Raw genomic sequence first — 19,002 nt, forward strand, 5'->3', positions numbered from 1 at the left:
TCAGGTGAGTCATATCCATGGATATAAATACCTGGAGGTGCACAGAGGATGGAACCAGGTGTCCTTTTTATTGTTGCACAGTGGTGAGACAAGAAGCAATGAGCACAACCTGGCACACAGATTTTCCTTTGTGAAAATCTGGGAATGCTTTTTTCCTGGAAGGGTGACTGAGCACTGGCCCAAGTTTCCCAGAGCTATTGTGAAATCTCAATCCTTGGAGATATTCAAAAGCCATCCGGATGAAAGAATCTCTTTCATTGCTGTGTTCTACTTCACAACCCTCTTCTGAGATCTGGACCGTTTTCAAAAAAGGTTTTATGTTCTACCACTGGTCCATGGGGACCTACTGACACTAAATTTAATCCCCAAATCACTGGTAAGTGTCAATACTTGGAGACACCTCAGCTCACTGACTGCTTCCCATTCAAACCAGACCTTCCCTCGGCTGCCTGCCCAGAGCTAGCTGGCTGTGTGCCTCATTCCTGCCTCTTGCACAGCTGGGGCCACAGCCTGCACAGCACAAGAGCAAAAACCCAAAGAGCTCTCTGGGTAGAATGGCTTTGTTGTTGGCCACTGGAAAGCAACGTCCCCAAAGTCAGGTGATCTAGCCCAGCACTCTCAGCTAAAAAATCACAGAATCATGGCTCTAGGTGGGATGGAGCATGGGGAAGTGCACTGCCTCACTCACAGGGCCTGACCTGCCCTTCCCATTTTTAGTTTTCCCATATTTTTCCCATTTTTAGTTTTCCCATATTTTTTCTTCTCAGAGTCATCTTGTGACATATCCTCATGCATCCCAAAATGTCTCAGGACATCAATCTTTCCAGTCTCTCACACCTGGTTATAGGAAAAGTCCTGGTTAGCCAGGACTGATGATAAATGATGGAGAGTGGCTGGGCAAATTCTTCCCACAGTTCCCTCAGTGGCCTCAGGTGAATTCTGTCTGGCCTCACAGATTTGTGAGTGTTTAAAATCAGGAGGTTGCTGACTAATTCCTCCTGGATTGCAGGCAATCCATTCTGCTCCTCTACCTAACAGCTAAAGGGGCTGGGTGCCCTTCATCAACCACTCCTTCTGTTGATGACTGAGGCAAAGAAGATGTGAAGTACCTCAGCCTAAATCTGACAGGATATCAATCAACTCACATGACTGTGCTCTGTCCCTAAAACAAGACCAGTCTCTCTCCAGTACGACCAGTTAATCCCCTTCCTTCCCACCCCACTCCATCAGCATTGTCCAGGCATGTCTGCCACCCCCAGAGCTCTGGTGTACCCGTGGTGTTTTGGATTAAGTGTGCAAGGTATTTGTAATGAACTGGAAGTGCCCGACTGAGGATGTATCAGGTAGAGAGCATCTGGGACTGCATGCTGACATGATGTGTTTGTGCATACATCCAATTATTTGTGCAGGCATTACTGAAAAGAGGATTTTCCTGCCATTTGTAAGTAGGTGTCCTGGTTTCACTTGGAAGGCATTTCAAATCAGTTATTCTTCCTAGGGTTAAGGATAAGTTAATTTGCCAGCAAAAGCAGGGAGCATCTTGCTCATTGGCACTAACCCGCAGACCAGGAGTTTCAGCAGGTATAACCCATCACAGGGTGCACAAAAACAGTTTTTACAGAATCTCCCACTTATTTCCAATCTGGAGTGTGTGCAGAGAGGCACACAGGCACAGTGTGTGTGTATGTGTGTGTGTGTGCGCCCACTCTTCCTGATACCCCTAAAGCTGCCTCACATCTGTCAGAGCCATCAATATCAAAAGCCCAGGTAGAGCCCAGCCTCTCCCTGCTGCAGTGTTTGGCTGACCACCCTGGTGTGCCTGTCACCCTCCTCACCTCTTCTACCTCTTCTACATCTTTTTCCCTGCACTCTTTTTTTCTTTCAGGGTTAAACAAACAAAACTGTCAAAAAGTTTTAATAGCACTAATTTATCTTTTAACATCCTGTTTTATCTATTGTGCTGCTGGGGTAGCTGCAGCAGAGACATACCATGCAATCCATCCCAGGTTGTGCAGTGAGTCGGTGGGAAAGGCAGCAATAAAATCCATAAGTCCTGAATCCAAGTTCTTTAAGTGCTTTGACTAGTCTAGATTCCCTCCTTAACACCCTTGGAAGATTGTTTATAGACGATGTATTCATATAGCCACTAAGACATCAAAATTTTCTAATTATATCTAGTCATGTCAAATGACAATTATGCCCTTAGTTCAGTTTGCCAGACAATGCTTCACCAAAGAGGGTTTGCCAAAATATTTTGACCGAAGAAAGAGGAGGCATCTGCAGCATCTGCAGGCGAGATCGTATAAAATGTCCCTGCAACACGTCTGCCCTGGCTCCACAGAAAGCTCCAAGGTAAGGGATGGGGTCTGCAGGCTGCAGGAAGGGGATGTCAGCCTAATGTGCCCCCACATTCCTGCTGCCTCTGGTGCTCCTGTGCAGGAGGGGACTCCATTACAAATCTCTTTTCAAGGCACCTACCTGCATGTTTTCACTCTTGATTTTTGTGCAGCAGCAATTTGGGAATTGTCATTTCTGTTTTACAGCACTGATCAGCTGCCAGCTCATAAGCCACACATCTGGTGTCACAAGAGGTAAGAAGCTGATTTACCAATTTATAGGAACAGAGACAGATCCTTTTGGGTGGGGTGTCAGGAGGTTTTACTGGTTTGCCCTATATGCAAACCTGGTGGGATTGCAGTAAAAAGTGATGAGGGTGCCCAAGGCTGTGTTTGAAGCCTCTGAGTACTGATGAAAGAGCAGAAAATCCCCATGGGGACATTCATCGCTTCTGCTTAACTGACCTTACATAAATCAAGGAGTGCTGCCTTCCCATCTTTGCTACGGCAGGAAGAGAATGGGACCAGATAAGCACAGCAGAGAAAAAATGCAAAATCCTGTATTCTGCTTAAGAATATATTAATTATTAAATCATCTAACATACAGACCTTCTAACCACCTTTGTAGAGTGCCAGAATTCTCAGCTTTATTAGATATCCATTTTCTTACTCCAGACAAAAAATATATTTATTACCTAAAGAATAAAGTAGGAATAAAATTTTATTATAGCTAGAGGATTTTCAAGTACAGTTGGCTAAATTTAGGTACCCTAGATGTTTAATAAATCAAAAGTTTTGAGAATTCTCATGTTCCTAAATTTTTTCAGTAAGTATTTATTTGGGATATTAATAAAGCCTTAGAAATTCCAATTTCAATGACTGAATTTTATTTCACCTAAGTCAGAATTTTGGGGCTCAAATTATTTAAGTGTTGTAGTGAAGTGTGACAAATGCACAGAGCAATTTAATTGTCACAGAATATTAAAAGGTCACAAAGTCTGCTCTCTTTGTTTTGTATTTTTTTTCCAGTGGAGAACTTCATTAGCAAATTATTAATTACCCTATCATTTAATAGGTAAATGTCTTACAGATTCATTGTTTTCCAAAACTGTAGGTCACCTATACTACAGTTTTTCAGTAGTTTTATTTCACTGTTCATCCTTTTTACAATTTCTTCTATTTCCATTCCTAATAGGGATGTCTTAGTGAAACTTGTTCAACAAATTCACTCTTGTATTACAGGCACAGTATTCTTAAAGCACCAAATCCACAGTTCTGAAAAGGTCATCAATGAATGTTTGAAGACCTAGACTGCATCCATGAAAGCTTCTTGTTTTGACATAAAATTAAGTTTCTAGTTATCTCATGTTAAAGTACCCTGAGAATGAAGAGACACCAAGGCACAGGATGAAAATTTCCCCAAATCTTACAGAAGAAATAATCAGTACCATATTTTTTCTCCTCAGAGTCATCCGCTGAGATATCCTCAGTAAAGGGCAGCCATGGCCTCTGGAGATGCTGAGATGGCTGTTTTTGGGGAGGCGGCTCCTTACCTCCGAAAATCGGAGAAGGAGAGAATTGCAGCCCAGAACAAACCTTTCGATGCCAAGTCATCTGTCTTTGTGGTTCATCCCAAAGAATCCTTTGTGAAAGGGACAATCACGAGCAGGGAATCGGGAAAAGTCACTGTCAAGACTGAAGGGGGAGAGGTGAGTCAAAAACAAGGTTCAAAAACAACATTTGCTTCCCTCACTGGATTCTTAACTGACATATAAGGATCTTTGCAGACCCTGACTGTGAAAGATGACCAGATCTTCTCCATGAACCCTCCCAAGTATGACAAAATCGAGGACATGGCCATGATGACCCACCTGCACGAACCCGCTGTGCTGTACAACCTCAAAGAGCGTTACGCAGCCTGGATGATCTACGTAAGTGGCAGCAGCAGCTTCCTCTGGGCAGCCTCAGGAGCTGCTGGGCCAGGCTCAGGGCAAGGCAACGTGCTGTGTCCCTTCCTTGCAGACCTACTCGGGTCTCTTCTGCGTCACTGTCAACCCCTACAAGTGGCTGCCGGTGTACAACCCCGAGGTGGTGTTGGCCTACCGAGGCAAGAAGCGCCAGGAGGCCCCTCCACACATCTTCTCCATCTCTGACAACGCCTATCAGTTCATGCTGACTGGTGAGTGTTTGGCCTCCCTCACAGCAATCTAATCAAAAAAGCGCTGCTGATTTCACTGGAGCATGTGAGAAGCCAGCTGGAGCCACCAAGAAGCATGACTGTGGACTTGTTCGATTTATGTAGTAAACAATTTCAAGTGAAACTGACCTAGGAGCATTCATGAACTTATCATGGTGAATTATTTATATTTAATTGTACAAAATTCTACACTCTCCTACTGCAGAAATAGTACTTGGCTCAGTTTTCTACATTTTTTCACTGGTAAGAAAGAAAAAGTTATTTTTTCTTGTATTTGAACTTGGGTAGGTACTTTGGTTTCATTTCTTGAGGAAAATTATGTGAAGGGAAAATGATACACAGCTTGTCTCAGGTCCAGATGTCTCTGACTGTTCAATGTATCCATTTGCGCTTATGCTTAATACTACTAGGACATAGAAGGGAGTTGGGTAGTCTTGGACTTTTTGAAGAATCCCCAACTTTGGTTTGCAGTTTTACTTCTCATTCAGCTTAGCATTACCCAGACCAGCTGCTAACACATCTGTCATTGTTCTGCTTTTACAGATCGGGAGAACCAGTCCATCCTGATCACGTAGGTACCCCCCTGCGCGGGTCCCTGTGGGGCTGCCCGGTGCCAGGGCCCCTCCTGCCTGACCACGCACCCTCTGCTTCTCTCTTGGCTTTGGCAGCGGAGAATCCGGGGCCGGGAAGACTGTGAACACCAAGCGTGTCATCCAGTACTTTGCAACAATTGCAGCCAGTGGAGACAAGAAGAAAGAGGAGAAGTCATCAGGCAAAATGCAGGTGAGTCAAGAGGGACAGACTGAATGCTTGGCCTGTCATTGCCCTGTCAACCAAACACAGTCACTGAATAATGATGTCCCTGCAGGGAACGCTTGAGGATCAAATCATCAGCGCCAACCCACTGCTGGAGGCCTTTGGAAACGCCAAGACCGTGAGGAACGACAACTCCTCACGCTTTGTGAGTTCTTGCTTTGCATAATATGTCTTCCCCTGCTCATGGCAACGCCCTTGATGCCTGAACAGTTCTTCATGCAAAGGGGACATCAGCAGAACACATCCAGGCTGACCTGCTGCTGCTTCTGCTTCACAGGGCAAATTCATCAGAATCCACTTTGGTGCCACAGGCAAACTGGCTTCTGCTGACATTGAAACTTGTAAGAGATTCTCCTGGACTGCTCCCATCCCTTCCCAAATTCCCCTTTCTATGTACATTCCCACAAGTGTCTAACTCTTTCTACCATCCTTGCTAGATCTGCTGGAGAAGTCCAGAGTCACTTTCCAGCTCAAGGCGGAAAGGAGCTACCACATCTTTTATCAGATCATGTCCAACAAGAAGCCGGAGCTAATTGGTAGGAGACATCCCTGAGCTTTTGAGAGGAAAATCTCTGAACAACATTCAACTCTTTTACAAGATTAATTAAATTTAACCCACAAACACATTTGTTTTCAGAAATGCTCCTCATCACCACCAACCCATTTGACTTCCCTTTTGTGAGTCAAGGTGAGATCACTGTCCCCAGCATTGATGACAAGGAGGAGTTGATGGCAACAGATGTAAGTAATGTACAAGAGGCCAAGGTCAAGAGACACAGGTCATGCATCAGATAACATGCAAATATTTCACTTTGTTCATTGTATTACCAGAGTGCCATTGACATCCTGGGCTTCACTGCTGATGAAAAGACAGCCATCTACAAGCTGACAGGGGCTGTCATGCACTATGGGAACCTGAAATTCAAGCAGAAACCAAGAGAGGAGCAAGCAGAGCCTGAAGGCACTGAAGGTATTATCAAACTCAATAATTAACCCTCTGTAAGCCACTACATATGTTGAAGACAGCAAAAGTTTTTCACTGTTAGACTTCAGATTCCAAAGAAAACAATCATCCAGGAAAAAACAGCTGTCCCTTGTCCTTAGTACATGAAATTCCCTGATTTAAGGACTTACATAACTTATGCTATAAACAATTAATACTTTAAATTGGTCTTCATACTCTTTCAAGAAGTAAGACATTATGGATGTTCCATGCTGGAATATGGCTTGCAATTGTGAACAGTCCAGTGATTCAGTTCTAACACGACAGGGAACCATGTTCCCATGCACCTTCACCTATGAGGTGCTCAGGGAAGTCAGCTGTGAGAGGAGTTATTTAATTCCTTTCCTTTGTTGGCACAGGGCGTACAACCTGTCTTCAGTTCTGTGAGCAATGCCTCCTCTTGTTAAAGGACAAGGCAGGTGGGGAGCACCCAATAAGTTTTATTGAATATCAGAAACAAAAGCTCAGAAAAGGCTGTAGGATGTGGATTTGAAGGAGAATAGAGATATTATCTCTGCATTCCACTCTAATTATTTTCTGGTTTTGATCACCTGAATGTAGATCAGTACCTGACTGTTATCACTGCAGCTCCTGAGCTGCATGTGTACTGCACTCAGACTAGCAAGCTTCAGTTTTCAGTTTTGTGCCAGGAGATTTTTGAAAACTTCATTACTTTCTGCATGTTGCAGTGAAAAATTTCAAACTGATTATTTTTAGAAAAGCTCAATGTGCATAATGGCAAGTGTGATGTTACAAAGATTCCCTCTACAAGAGTCTATCAAAAGTTTTCAAAAACTAGAAATCTGAACCATTCAGCCTTTAGGGAATACTCTAGAATTCAAAGCCTGATGGACATAAAATTCTTCCTTTTTTCTCTGGCTTTTCAGTTGCTGACAAGGCTGCCTACCTGATGGGTCTGAACTCAGCTGACATGCTGAAGGCCCTCTGCTACCCCCGAGTCAAGGTGGGGAATGAATACGTGACCAAGGGCCAAACAGCACAGCAGGTAAGAGACATGCTGCAACCTGTAACCATGTGTAGAATGAATATCCTTTTGATTCTCCTGTGCCTTGTATTGTAACTCCAGGTATTTTTTTCCCTGTAGGTGCACAATGCTGTGGGTGCCTTGGCAAAGGCACTTTATGAGAGAATGTTCCTGTGGATGGTTGTTCGCATCAATGAACAGCTGGACACGAAGCAGCCCAGGCAGTACTTCATTGGTGTCCTGGACATTGCTGGCTTTGAGATCTTTGATGTAAGTAAGATTTGGTAAGAGCTATTTGGAAGTGACAACTGAATGTTACGATCAATTTGAGAGACATTTTTAAAGAGAACATAATATCATCACATGATTATAGCTATTTGTCTTTTTTAAGTAAAAAAAGGACCTTTTAAAGGACTTGTGCTATTTCAAGATGTGAAAAATCAAAGTACAAAATGGTCCAATCAAAAAACTTCATTGTTTATATGATCAGGCCCAAGACAGTATAAAGACATGTAATCACAATAGTCCTAAACTTGGGCTCTTTCTCCCAGTAACATGGTCCCATTTTAAACAGGATGTATAATTTATCTTTAAATTTTGTGAATGAAAACAATTTCCTTGTGGACAATTATTTTGAACCTTTTCTCTTTTTCAAATTGTCATAAAACAGACTGAAGAAATGCATGGGAAGTCAAGTTAACTGCATTCCTTATTTTTAAAAGAGGAGGTCTTGCAACTATTCCTGCATCTTCAAATATGCATCTTTTTTATTTTATTTCCAGTTCAATAGCTTTGAACAGCTGTGCATCAACTTCACCAATGAGAAACTGCAACAGTTCTTCAACCACCACATGTTCGTGCTGGAGCAGGAGGAGTACAAGAAGGAAGGAATTGAATGGACATTCATTGATTTTGGGATGGACCTGGCTGCCTGCATTGAGCTCATTGAGAAGGTATCCTTCCTTTCAAATCAGTTCCATGCATGGAATCTCTTGGTCTCATTTTCCAAAGGGACCTTCTATGTTCATGTTTCCCTTGTGCTGGGTAGCCAAGAGCTGGAACAGCACTCCAGATGTTTCTTCTCAGAGCTGAGTAGAGGGGAAGGATTAACTCCCTTGAGCTGTGAGCAGCACGGTGTAGCTGAGGATGTGTTGGTGCCTTTGCTGCAATGGCTCATGTTCAACTTGTCCGACACATCTATGTATGCTCTGATTTTACAGGGCACATTGTCAACACAAACAAAATTAATTTCTATTTCTTTTATGAGTAATTTTGTGTTCAAAAATGTAAGTATCAGTGTGATCAATACCACTTTCTAGAAGAAAATGGAATTAAATAATAATATTTTCTTATGTGTATTTCAGTCTATGTTCCATTACTGAGCCTAGGTGAAGATCATTATTGCCTTGAAAGATAAATTACAATTGGTTTCTTCTTGTGATTTCTCCCAGCCCATGGGCATCTTCTCCATCCTGGAAGAGGAGTGCATGTTCCCCAAGGCAACTGACACCTCTTTCAAGAACAAGCTCTATGACCAGCACCTGGGCAAGTCCAGCAACTTCCAGAAGCCAAAACCTACCAAAGGCAAGGTTGAGGCCCACTTCTCCCTGGTGCACTATGCTGGAACAGTGGACTACAACATCACTGGGTGGCTGGAGAAGAACAAGGACCCTCTGAATGAAACTGTCATTGGGCTGTACCAGAAATCATCTGTGAAGACCCTGGCTTTACTCTTTGCCAACTATGGTGGAGCAGATGCAGGTTGGTTCTTTGAATTCCATGTTTTCACTGATTTACAGCTTGCAAAAAGGAATCAAAAAAAGTCCAAAAAAATTCTAAAATCTGTTTTATTTTCAATTTAGCTGAGGCTAGTGGTGGTGGTGGTGGCAAGAAGGGAGGCAAGAAGAAGGGTTCTTCCTTCCAGACTGTCTCAGCTCTTTTTCGGGTACAGTAAAGAAATCATTATTTCCTCCTAAGTCAAGGAGTAAACCCACCAATTACTACAGCTAGTCTTGTTTTGGCTTGTTTCTGTTAAAAGATTCTGAAGTTCTTGGGCCCCATTCTCCTAGGAATAAATTCAGTCAATGTACTCATACTTCATTTCACTGAATGCACAGTTTTTCCATTTGTTTAAGGCTGGAATTCATCTCAGCACACCCTACAAGACAAATGTATAATCTAGACATTTAAAACTCAGCTTGCTGGTTTTGTCCCTTTTGCTTTCAGTAGGGAAAACTCAAAGGTTCTATGTAGTGTGCTCCATATGACCCTGCCTAAATACCTACTGAAGAATGCTTCACACTGTCTTTTAGGGGTACTGCTTTATCTCTCTGGGTATATCCAATAGAAAATGGATATCTTTTCAAATGAAGGCATTCCACTAGAGTCAGTGAAATGTATTAAATTTGTATATTTAAGAGTACATTTTTTCCTAAACATTACTCAGATTACTAAGTTAATTATAGCAAATATCTGTGGAAAGTCAGAAAAACTGGTGCAGAGAGCTTGAGTTCAGGGTTCTGCTGATTTTCGTATAGTATCTCATTTAGGAGGACTTGATGCTTACAGCAGAAATGACATTTGCTAATATCAGCTTTTCTTAATGACTCTCCCAGGAGAATTTAAACAAGCTGATGACCAACCTGAGAAGCACCCACCCCCATTTTGTACGGTGCATCATTCCAAATGAAACTAAAACACCTGGTAAGAGACTTACATATACATTGAAGGTTTTCAGTGTGGTGCCGCTCTTCCTCACTGTATTACAGAACATGGCATGTATTTGTGCTCTGCATTGCCAGGTGCCATGGAGCATGAGCTGGTGCTGCATCAGCTGCGCTGTAACGGCGTGCTGGAAGGGATCAGGATCTGCAGGAAAGGATTTCCCAACAGAGTCCTGTATGCAGATTTTAAACAGAGGTCAGACTTCATTCTCTTACTGGATCACCTTACCCATCTTAGCTTTTGAAATCTAACCTTCCCCTCCTGTGCCTAAAGTCTTCTCTAAAGTTTAGTTTAATAAGTGCTGTTTGTTCTCAACAGTTCTTGAGACTCTTTCTTGCGATGTACCTGCCAGCTGGTCTCAACAACAGACCTCTTCATATTCACAGAATCACTTAGGTTGGAAAAGACCCTTAATATTCTGGAGTTCAAAGCAAGTCCTTCCATTTTCTTTCTCAGATACAAAGTATTAAATGCCAGTGCTATCCCAGAGGGACAGTTCATTGACAGCAAGAAGGCATGTGAGAAACTTCTTGGATCGATTGACATAGACCATACTCAATACAAATTTGGTCACACTAAGGTAAAAGATTGTTTGCTTCAAGTGCTATGTGGTTTTGGTTAGCATGGTTTAATACTGACACTCAGATACTCCAGAGAGCACATGAAATGATCCAATAGAGTGTAAGAAATATTGTAAAATAAATCAACCAGATTCTTGATTACTCAACACTGAATGAACTGAAATTCATGGTATTAGGATGATTTAATTAAGGGTTAATCAAGTTCCTATTTAAGACAAAGTTGTTGAATAAAAGAATTATGGGTGAATAAAAATCAAAGAAAAATGTCTGGGTATTATAGTTCCTCAACTGCAAGTAACCAGAAGCCTGGAGTTATAAAAGAGTGTCTGCCACCACATATATTCTTTGTGGTTTTGCTTTTAACTTTCATAGAGTATGTCATGGGGACAGGGTATCAGGCTACTGACACTGCATCTGTTTTCTTGTTCTCACCTAAGGTGTTCTTCAAAGCCGGGCTGGTAGGCCTTTTGGAAGAGATGAGGGATGAGAAGCTGGCACAGCTCATCACCCGCACCCAGGCCAGGTGCAGGGGCTTCCTGGCGAGGATGGAGTACCAGAAAATGGTGGAGAGAAGGTAGACTTATCTTTAGATCAGGGTCACTGTACTTGGCTTATTGTGTCATCGTGGTGTAAATATTGAATATTAATTTGACTTATCTTTCAGGGAATCCATCTTCTGCATCCAGTACAACATTCGTGCATTCATGAATGTCAAACACTGGCCATGGATGAAGCTGTTCTTCAAGATCAAGCCATTGCTGAAGAGTGCAGAGTCTGAGAAGGAAATGGCCAACATGAAACAGGAGTTTGAGAAAACCAAGGAAGAGCTTGCGAAGTCTGAGGCAAAGCGGAAGGAGCTGGAGGAGAAAATGGTGAAACTTGTGCAGGAGAAAAATGACCTGCAGCTCCAGGTTCAGTCTGTGAGTACCACCAGCAGGCATTCTCCTAATTCTACTGTGACTATCAGGTTGCTATTTCCAAGTACATTTTCAAACCAAATAGAAACTTTGATTTAGTTTAGTTCAATTGTAGTTCTTTTAGTGGTGCTGTAAAAGGTATAACTAGCTTCTATAAGGACTGCGAGTTATCTGCAGTCAAAATATTACTTAGTAGAAAAGTGACACTTTTCTACAGTGCACACTGAGATATTCTTATATCTTATGCTTATCATGCACTTTGATCCTATGTTTGATATTATGAGATAATATTGGACTCTATACCCTGCACAAATACATAAATACTCATATCTTCAGGTAGATTGCAAAGGAATTTACTTGGTTTTACCTTTTAAACCTGTCTGTTTCAAAACTAACAATATAAAAATCAATTTTATATTATAAGTCATTCTGTTGGAAAGTGAATAAAAATTTTAAACTACAAAACTGTTATCCAAGACCATGCACCATGAAGATTAGGTATCTCAATATTCCCTGAAAAAGCATATGCCTAAAAATGGCATCTCCTTACCAGGAAGCCGATGCTTTGGCTGATGCTGAGGAAAGGTGTGATCAGCTCATCAAAACCAAAATCCAGCTGGAAGCCAAAGTCAAGGAGGTGACTGAAAGGGCTGAAGAAGAAGAGGAAATTAATGCTGAGTTGACAGCCAAGAAGAGGAAGCTGGAGGATGAATGTTCAGAGCTGAAGAAAGATATTGATGACCTTGAGCTAACACTGGCCAAGGTGGAGAAGGAAAAACATGCCACTGAAAACAAGGTATGAGGTAGAACCTGTCACTTGCACTCTGGAAAAACTTGTCTTGTTAGAAAATTTTAAGCGCCATTTTCTGTCTGTGCTTGCTCTCTTCTTCTCAAAGGTGAAAAACCTGACTGAGGAGATGGCAGCCCTGGATGAGACGATTGTGAAGCTGACAAAAGAGAAGAAAGCCCTCCAAGAGGCTCATCAGCAGACCCTGGATGACCTGCAGGCAGAGGAGGACAAAGTCAATACTCTGACCAAAGCCAAGATCAAGCTGGAACAGCAAGTGGATGATGTAAGCACACAGACATAGAGCAGGAACAGGACAGGTATGGAGTCCAATCTGGCTGGCAGAGCCCTGATGGTTTTGTTGTGTTTAGCTGGAAGGGTCCCTGGAGCAAGAGAAGAAACTGCGCATGGACCTGGAGAGAGCCAAGAGGAAACTGGAAGGAGACCTGAAGCTGGCCCAGGACAGCATCATGGATTTGGAGAATGATAAGCAGCAACTGGATGAGAAACTGAAGAAGTAAGTGTGGCTCTGGGGCACCTGAGTCTGGGCTGCAGCACTTGTCTTCTTTCTTTGTGCTCTAACATGGTTCACTTGTCCCAAAGGAAAGACTTTGAAATCAGCCAGATCCAGAGCAAGATCGAGGATGAGCAACTTCTAGGCATGCAATTTCAGAAGAAGATCAAGGAGCTGCAGGCAAGTTTCTGTGCCTTGCCCTGCCTTGCTCAGGCTCAGCTCAGGCAGGAGGAGGGCACGGCTGTGAAGGGTCCCTGCTGTTCTGCAGGCCCGCATTGAGGAGCTGGAGGAGGAGATTGAGGCAGAGCGAACCTCTCGCGCTAAAGCAGAGAAGCATCGCGCTGACCTGTCCAGGGAGCTGGAGGAGATCAGCGAGCGCCTGGAAGAAGCAGGAGGGGCCACAGCAGCTCAGGTGGAGATGAACAAGAAGCGTGAGGCAGAGTTCCAGAAGATGCGCCGTGACCTGGAAGAGGCCACGCTGCAGCACGAAGCCACGGCTGCCGCCCTGCGCAAGAAGCACGCGGACAGCACAGCTGAGCTGGGCGAGCAGATCGACAACCTGCAACGCGTGAAGCAGAAGCTGGAGAAGGAGAAGAGTGAGATGAAGATGGAGATTGACGACTTGGCCAGTAACATAGAGTCTGTGTCCAAAGCCAAGGTGCACAATTATTTTTATTAGGAATTCGATAGCAATGTGGTATTTTTTTCTTTAATCTTATATGATGTAATTTTTATCAGGTTGTATTATAAATGCTTTCTCCAAATCTCATGTGTAGAAGTTTGGGTGCATGTACAGTCCCAAGATGTCAACTGCATCTTCTGGACATATTTTCCTTCTAAAAGAAAGCAGGATCAAGGTATTTACTTTTTTTTTTTTTTTTTTTTAATGTACAATTGATATCTAGGCAAATCTGGAGAAGATGTGCCGCACTCTGGAAGACCAGCTGAGCGAGTATAAAACAAAGGAGGAGCAGAATCAGCGCATGATTAGCGATCTTAGTGCTCAAAGAGCTCGTCTGCAGACAGAATCTGGTACAGCCTTTCCATCTGTAATTTGGAAATGGAGAACCCCATAAATTGCTCTCTTGGCTCTTAAAATTTTATCTCAATTGCAAACTTTTTCAGGTGAATATGGACGCCAGGTGGAAGAAAAAGATGCTTTAATTTCTCAGCTGTCTAGAGGGAAACAGGCTTTCACCCAGCAGATTGAAGAACTGAAGCGGCAGCTAGAGGAGGAGATCAAGGTGAAGATACATTACATATGAAATAAATATTTGACATAATACTGTTTTTTGGAAAGTGTTCAAGGCTTCAAAAGGTGATTTAATTAAAAGTTCAAACCATTCCTTTAGACGATGCAATCCAGGCCCTTGCAGTGCAGGACTCCCATGTTTTTATGAGACAGTCAGTTAATCTCTATCTCTTTGGGATGTTTATCAATGTATAAGTACCAGTGAGAGAAATTTCTCAGGAAACACCTACTCCTCATCGCCATATTTTTACCACCAGGCCAAGAACGCCCTGGCCCACGCCCTGCAGTCCGCTCGCCACGACTGTGACTTGCTCCGGGAACAATATGAGGAGGAGCAGGAGGCCAAGGGGGAGCTGCAACGAGCCCTGTCCAAGGCAAACAGTGAAGTGGCTCAGTGGAGAACCAAATACGAGACGGACGCGATTCAGCGCACGGAGGAGCTTGAGGAGGCCAAGTATGTGAGCTTTTTGTGGAAGGTCAGCATAAGTCAATAAGAGAAACTTAAAGACATCACTGAGATTTCCAAAGGCAAAAGCCTGGTAGAAGGTTGAGGAGTTATATGAAAGGAAAAAACACAAGGAAAACAGGTTATATGACAAAGAATGAAGGGAAAGGACCTGTATGGGATTGTGCAAAGTGTAGAGGGATAGCAAGACTGCAGAGAAGCTGTGGCTGCCCTATCCATGGAAGTGTTCAAGGCCAGTCTGGACAGGACTTGGAGCAAACTGGTCTATTGGAAGGTGTTGCTGCCCAAGGCATGGAATTAATGGATTTTTGATGTCCCGTCCAACATAAAACAAAAAATTCTGTGACTCTATGACTCTATGAAGACTTTGGGGAAATGAAATAGAAAAAAATGACTGGTAGGGATAGGCTCGGCACCAGGTGCATTAGGGCCAAATACTCGGAAGTGTCTCAGTGCCCTGGTGAGTATGGTAATCAATATCCACCAACATTTCCAGTTAAGAACCGTGCTTACTACTTCCCAGGAAGAAGCTTGCCCAGCGCCTGCAGGAGGCAGAGGAGCATGTTGAGGCTGTCAATGCCAAATGTGCCTCCCTGGAAAAGACAAAGCAGAGGCTGCAGAATGAAGTGGAGGACCTGATGATTGATGTGGAGAGATCCAATGCTGCCTGTGCTGCTCTGGATAAGAAGCAGAAGAACTTTGACAAGGTCTTTTGGCCTCCAGCACCAGCACTCCTGGCCAGAGCAGGGCCCTGTGATGGCCACAGCCCTACTCACCTCCTGTTTCTCTTCAGATCCTGGCAGAATGGAAGCAGAAGTATGAGGAAACGCAGGCTGAGCTGGAGGCGTCGCAGAAGGAGTCGCGCTCTCTGAGCACGGAGCTGTTCAAGATGAAGAATGCCTATGAGGAGTCCTTGGACCACCTGGAAACAATGAAGCGGGAGAACAAGAACTTGCAGCGTAAGTCCCTGGCCCTCTGCTCCTCCCTGGCCTTTCTCACTATCAGCCATTCCCACCATTGTTCATGGCTCTGTGCCTGCAGGTCTGCAGAGATGCCTGTCCCCTTGGTGGGACAGGGCCCTTCCCATTCTGCTCTGTGCCTGACCATGCCATTGATCTTTGTTCCCACAGAGGAGATTTCTGACCTCACGGAGCAGATTGCGGAGCAAGGAAAGGCGATTCATGAGCTGGAGAAAGTGAAGAAGCAGATTGAGCAGGAGAAATCTGAAATCCAGGCTGCTCTGGAGGAAGCAGAGGTATATGACCCTAATCACTGGTGTCTTCATTAAACAAATGAGGAAATATGGTGGAAAGGGCCTGGGTTGTCGTCTCTTCTGGCTGGGGAGTGCAGACAGCTGAGATCTCTGGAAACTTTTTGTCATTCCCTAAAAGGAAGCAGTAGGTTTATTGATGTTATCAATGCTTGTGTCCATTTGTCCAGGCCTCCCTGGAACATGAGGAGGGGAAGATCCTGCGCCTGCAGCTTGAGCTCAACCAGGTGAAGGCAGAGATTGACAGGAAGATAGCAGAGAAAGATGAAGAGATTGACCAGATGAAGAGAAACCACCTGCGAGTTGTGGAGTCCTTGCAGAGCAGCTTGGACGCTGAGATCAGGAGCAGGAATGAAGCCCTGAGGCTGAAGAAGAAGATGGAGGGAGACCTGAATGAAATGGAGATCCAGCTGAGCCATGCCAACCGTGTGGCTGCAGAGGCACAGAAGAATCTGAGAAATACACAGGGAGTGCTCAAGGTTCATTCAGCAAAGCTACAGAAAGATAAAAATGAGATGCCTAACATTTTTGCCACTCAAGTGCACACTTACACATCGTAATTTCTTTTCTCTTTCTTTCCAGGACACCCAGATCCATCTGGATGATGCTCTCAGGACACAGGATGACCTGAAGGAGCAGGTGGCCATGGTGGAGCGCAGAGCAAACCTGCTGCAGGCTGAAATTGAGGAGCTCCGGGCAGCCCTGGAGCAGACAGAGCGGTCGAGGAAATTGGCTGAGCAGGAGCTTTTGGATGCCACAGAACGTGTGCAGCTCCTGCACACCCAGGTCAGGGAACAAAGAGCTCTGTTGACACTGACCAAACACAGAGGGCTAGAATTTACCAGAGAACCAGCAGTACTAGAAAGTCCTTAAAACTCTTCTCCCCAAGGAGAGGCATGTTTTACATCTCTTTGCCAAGCCCATGCCTCATATTTTGTAAACAACCATTGTAACAGTAATTCCAGAGTAAGAATTGGAATCTGGAAGGGAAAAGTCTTTGTTCAGGCAGAAGGTTCATTATGGCAAGTTTTAGAATTCAACTCCTGCCATGTCCTTCCCATTGCACAGAACACCAGCCTGATCAACACCAAGAAGAAGCTGGAAACAGACATTGCCCAGATCCAGGGCGAAATGGAGGATACCATCCAGGAAGCCCGCAATGCTGAGGAGAAGGCCAAGAAGGCCATCACAGATGTGAGTTGGGCGCTCCTGGCATTGCTGATGGTGAATGTACTCTGCCAAAAATATCTCCCATCCCAAAATGGCTTTGACCTTTTGCTCTGATCAGGCGGCCATGATGGCAGAAGAGCTGAAGAAGGAGCAGGACACCAGTGCCCACCTGGAGAGGATGAAGAAGAACCTGGACCAGACAGTGAAGGACCTGCAGCTTCGTCTGGATGAGGCCGAGCAGCTGGCACTGAAGGGAGGGAAGAAGCAGATCCAGAAGCTGGAGGCCAGGGTGTGTAGGGCAGGGGCTGTGCCTGAGGGAGCGTGTCCCTCCTTGGAGAGACATTGGCAGGGCAGCTGCAGGGCTGGGCTTGTCCTTGCAGGTGCGGGAGCTGGAAGGGGAGGTTGATGCTGAGCAGAAGCGCAGCGCTGAAGCCGTGAAGGGTGTGCGCAAGTACGAGCGCAGGGTGAAGGAACTCACCTACCAGGTAAGGCAGGAGCTCTCCTGCTCTCACTGGGCTTTCTCACAGTGACTCACATTTTGCACACACCATCCCCAAGGGGAATTGTTAACCTCATGTAATGCGGAACCAAGAATTGACTTTCTTTCCTGTTTGTCAAATGTTAGTCTGAGGAAGACAGGAAGAATATTCTCAGGCTGCAGGATCTGGTAGACAAGCTGCAAATGAAAGTGAAATCCTACAAGAGACAATCTGAGGAGGCTGTAAGTATCTCTCTGAGTGCTTGGCAAGAATCACTTTCCCAGAAGGTAGTTTGGCCATTGAATAGACAAATATAAGAAATTTCGAAGATGCCAACGGAGATGCTCATCAATTTCACATGCTTTCAAATTCTCTAAAAGGCTCACAAAGTAGACTCGCCTTTGAGAATGAAAACAATGAGCCTTTAAGAAGACTTCTGACGAGGGCAAATGCACATAGCATTTTTTGCATTAGAAGCACAAAGCAACCTGTAAGGATTTTTATGAATTATACCAGCAATACAATATATATAAAGAAGTTTTGGAAATGCCTTATTTTTAGAATTTTTGATAGCAGAAAGGGAACGTGTTGGCAATCCCACCCCAAACCACTTTGCATTTCGCGTTTAGAATATTGCAAGGAATCTTTGCTTGTTTCTGGGCATGCAGCATTCAGGGATGGACTGAGGATCCTACAGCCCCTGAATTTATGATTGTCTGAGCACGGCTTCTTCCACAGCTATGGAAACAGTCCTGCACAGAATAGAGCTTCTGAGTTAGTTAAGGGGATATGTGAGAATGACCCTGAGATCTCATCAATCTCACTGCGAGACTTAGTACAAGTAGTGGTGGGTGGAGTTTGGAGGTTTGTGACTTTGCCAGGTCAAGGCCCAGAAGGAATGAAAACCCCAAACTTCTCACTACCAACTCCTTCTCCCTCTCAGGAGCAGCTGTCTAATGTGAACCTGTCCAAGTTCCGCAAGATCCAGCACGAGCTGGAGGAGGCCGAGGAGCGGGCTGACATTGCAGAGTCACAGGTCAACAAGCTCCGAGCCAAGAGCCGCGAGTTCCATAGGAGGATAGAAGAGGAAGAGTGAGCATGTCACCAGGCAGCAAAGTGACCTGAGGGCTGCACAAAATGTGAACCTCTTGGTCACTTTTCTTCTGCCATGAGCCTTAGTACCCACCTCAGTGTCTAGTGAATAAAAATTATAGTAGATTCTTCTGCATACACACTATGGTCAGTGGTTTTGTTCTTCTTTGGATTTTGTTCTTCTTTGGGTTTTGTCTTCCTCGGGCAATTGCATTGCAGAAGAAGTTTCCTTACTTTTCCTCTCTGGGACAAGGGAGAGGCAGGGGTCAGTGCTGGATTGAGGATCTGCAAACTTAGAGACTGGCCACTCCTGAAAAATCCAGGCCCTCTCCTGTCTCAAGCAGCTCTTTGTCCAGCTCCTGCCTTCAGATCCTCCTAATGCTTCTCCCATTGTCCCTTTCAGCACAGCTCCT

The 19,002-nt window shown here is 44.3% G+C and overlaps 1 protein-coding gene across 1 annotated transcript; it reads left to right on the top strand.

Moving 5' to 3' along the window:
* The first annotated feature begins 2,568 nt into the window (after positions 1-2,568).
* Positions 2,569-18,729, top strand: LOC131092205 (myosin heavy chain, skeletal muscle, adult-like). The gene is made up of 39 exons (XM_058038802.1): positions 2,569-2,591; positions 3,803-4,045; positions 4,124-4,267; positions 4,359-4,515; positions 5,077-5,104; positions 5,202-5,316; positions 5,402-5,494; positions 5,627-5,690; positions 5,787-5,885; positions 5,987-6,090; positions 6,181-6,319; positions 7,240-7,358; positions 7,458-7,607; positions 8,120-8,290; positions 8,789-9,098; positions 9,200-9,282; positions 9,953-10,040; positions 10,139-10,256; positions 10,518-10,641; positions 11,080-11,216; positions 11,307-11,562; positions 12,113-12,355; positions 12,456-12,632; positions 12,718-12,863; positions 12,950-13,040; positions 13,129-13,518; positions 13,766-13,892; positions 13,986-14,104; positions 14,370-14,566; positions 15,102-15,285; positions 15,372-15,537; positions 15,709-15,833; positions 16,019-16,327; positions 16,431-16,634; positions 16,917-17,042; positions 17,137-17,307; positions 17,399-17,503; positions 17,644-17,739; positions 18,441-18,729. The coding sequence occupies exons 2-39, from the start codon at positions 3,839-3,841 to the stop codon at positions 18,591-18,593; spliced, it is 5,835 nt and encodes a 1,944-aa protein (XP_057894785.1). The 5' UTR covers positions 2,569-2,591; positions 3,803-3,838; the 3' UTR covers positions 18,594-18,729.
* Positions 18,730-19,002: the final 273 nt, after the last annotated feature.

This window comes from Melospiza georgiana, chromosome 21 (genome assembly GCF_028018845.1).
Source record: "Melospiza georgiana isolate bMelGeo1 chromosome 21, bMelGeo1.pri, whole genome shotgun sequence".
NCBI classification, from domain to species: Eukaryota; Metazoa; Chordata; class Aves; order Passeriformes; family Passerellidae; genus Melospiza; species Melospiza georgiana.

Coding starts and splice junctions, on each gene's coding strand:
- LOC131092205 (XM_058038802.1), top strand. CDS start 3,839: ATGGCCTCTGGAGATGCTGAGATGGCTGTTTTTGGGGAGGCGGCTCCT. Junction 7,608..8,119: donor CTGGCTTTGAGATCTTTGAT/GTAAGTAAGATT, acceptor TTTTATTTCCAG/TTCAATAGCTTTGAACAGCT. Junction 12,356..12,455: donor AACATGCCACTGAAAACAAG/GTATGAGGTAGA, acceptor TTCTTCTCAAAG/GTGAAAAACCTGACTGAGGA.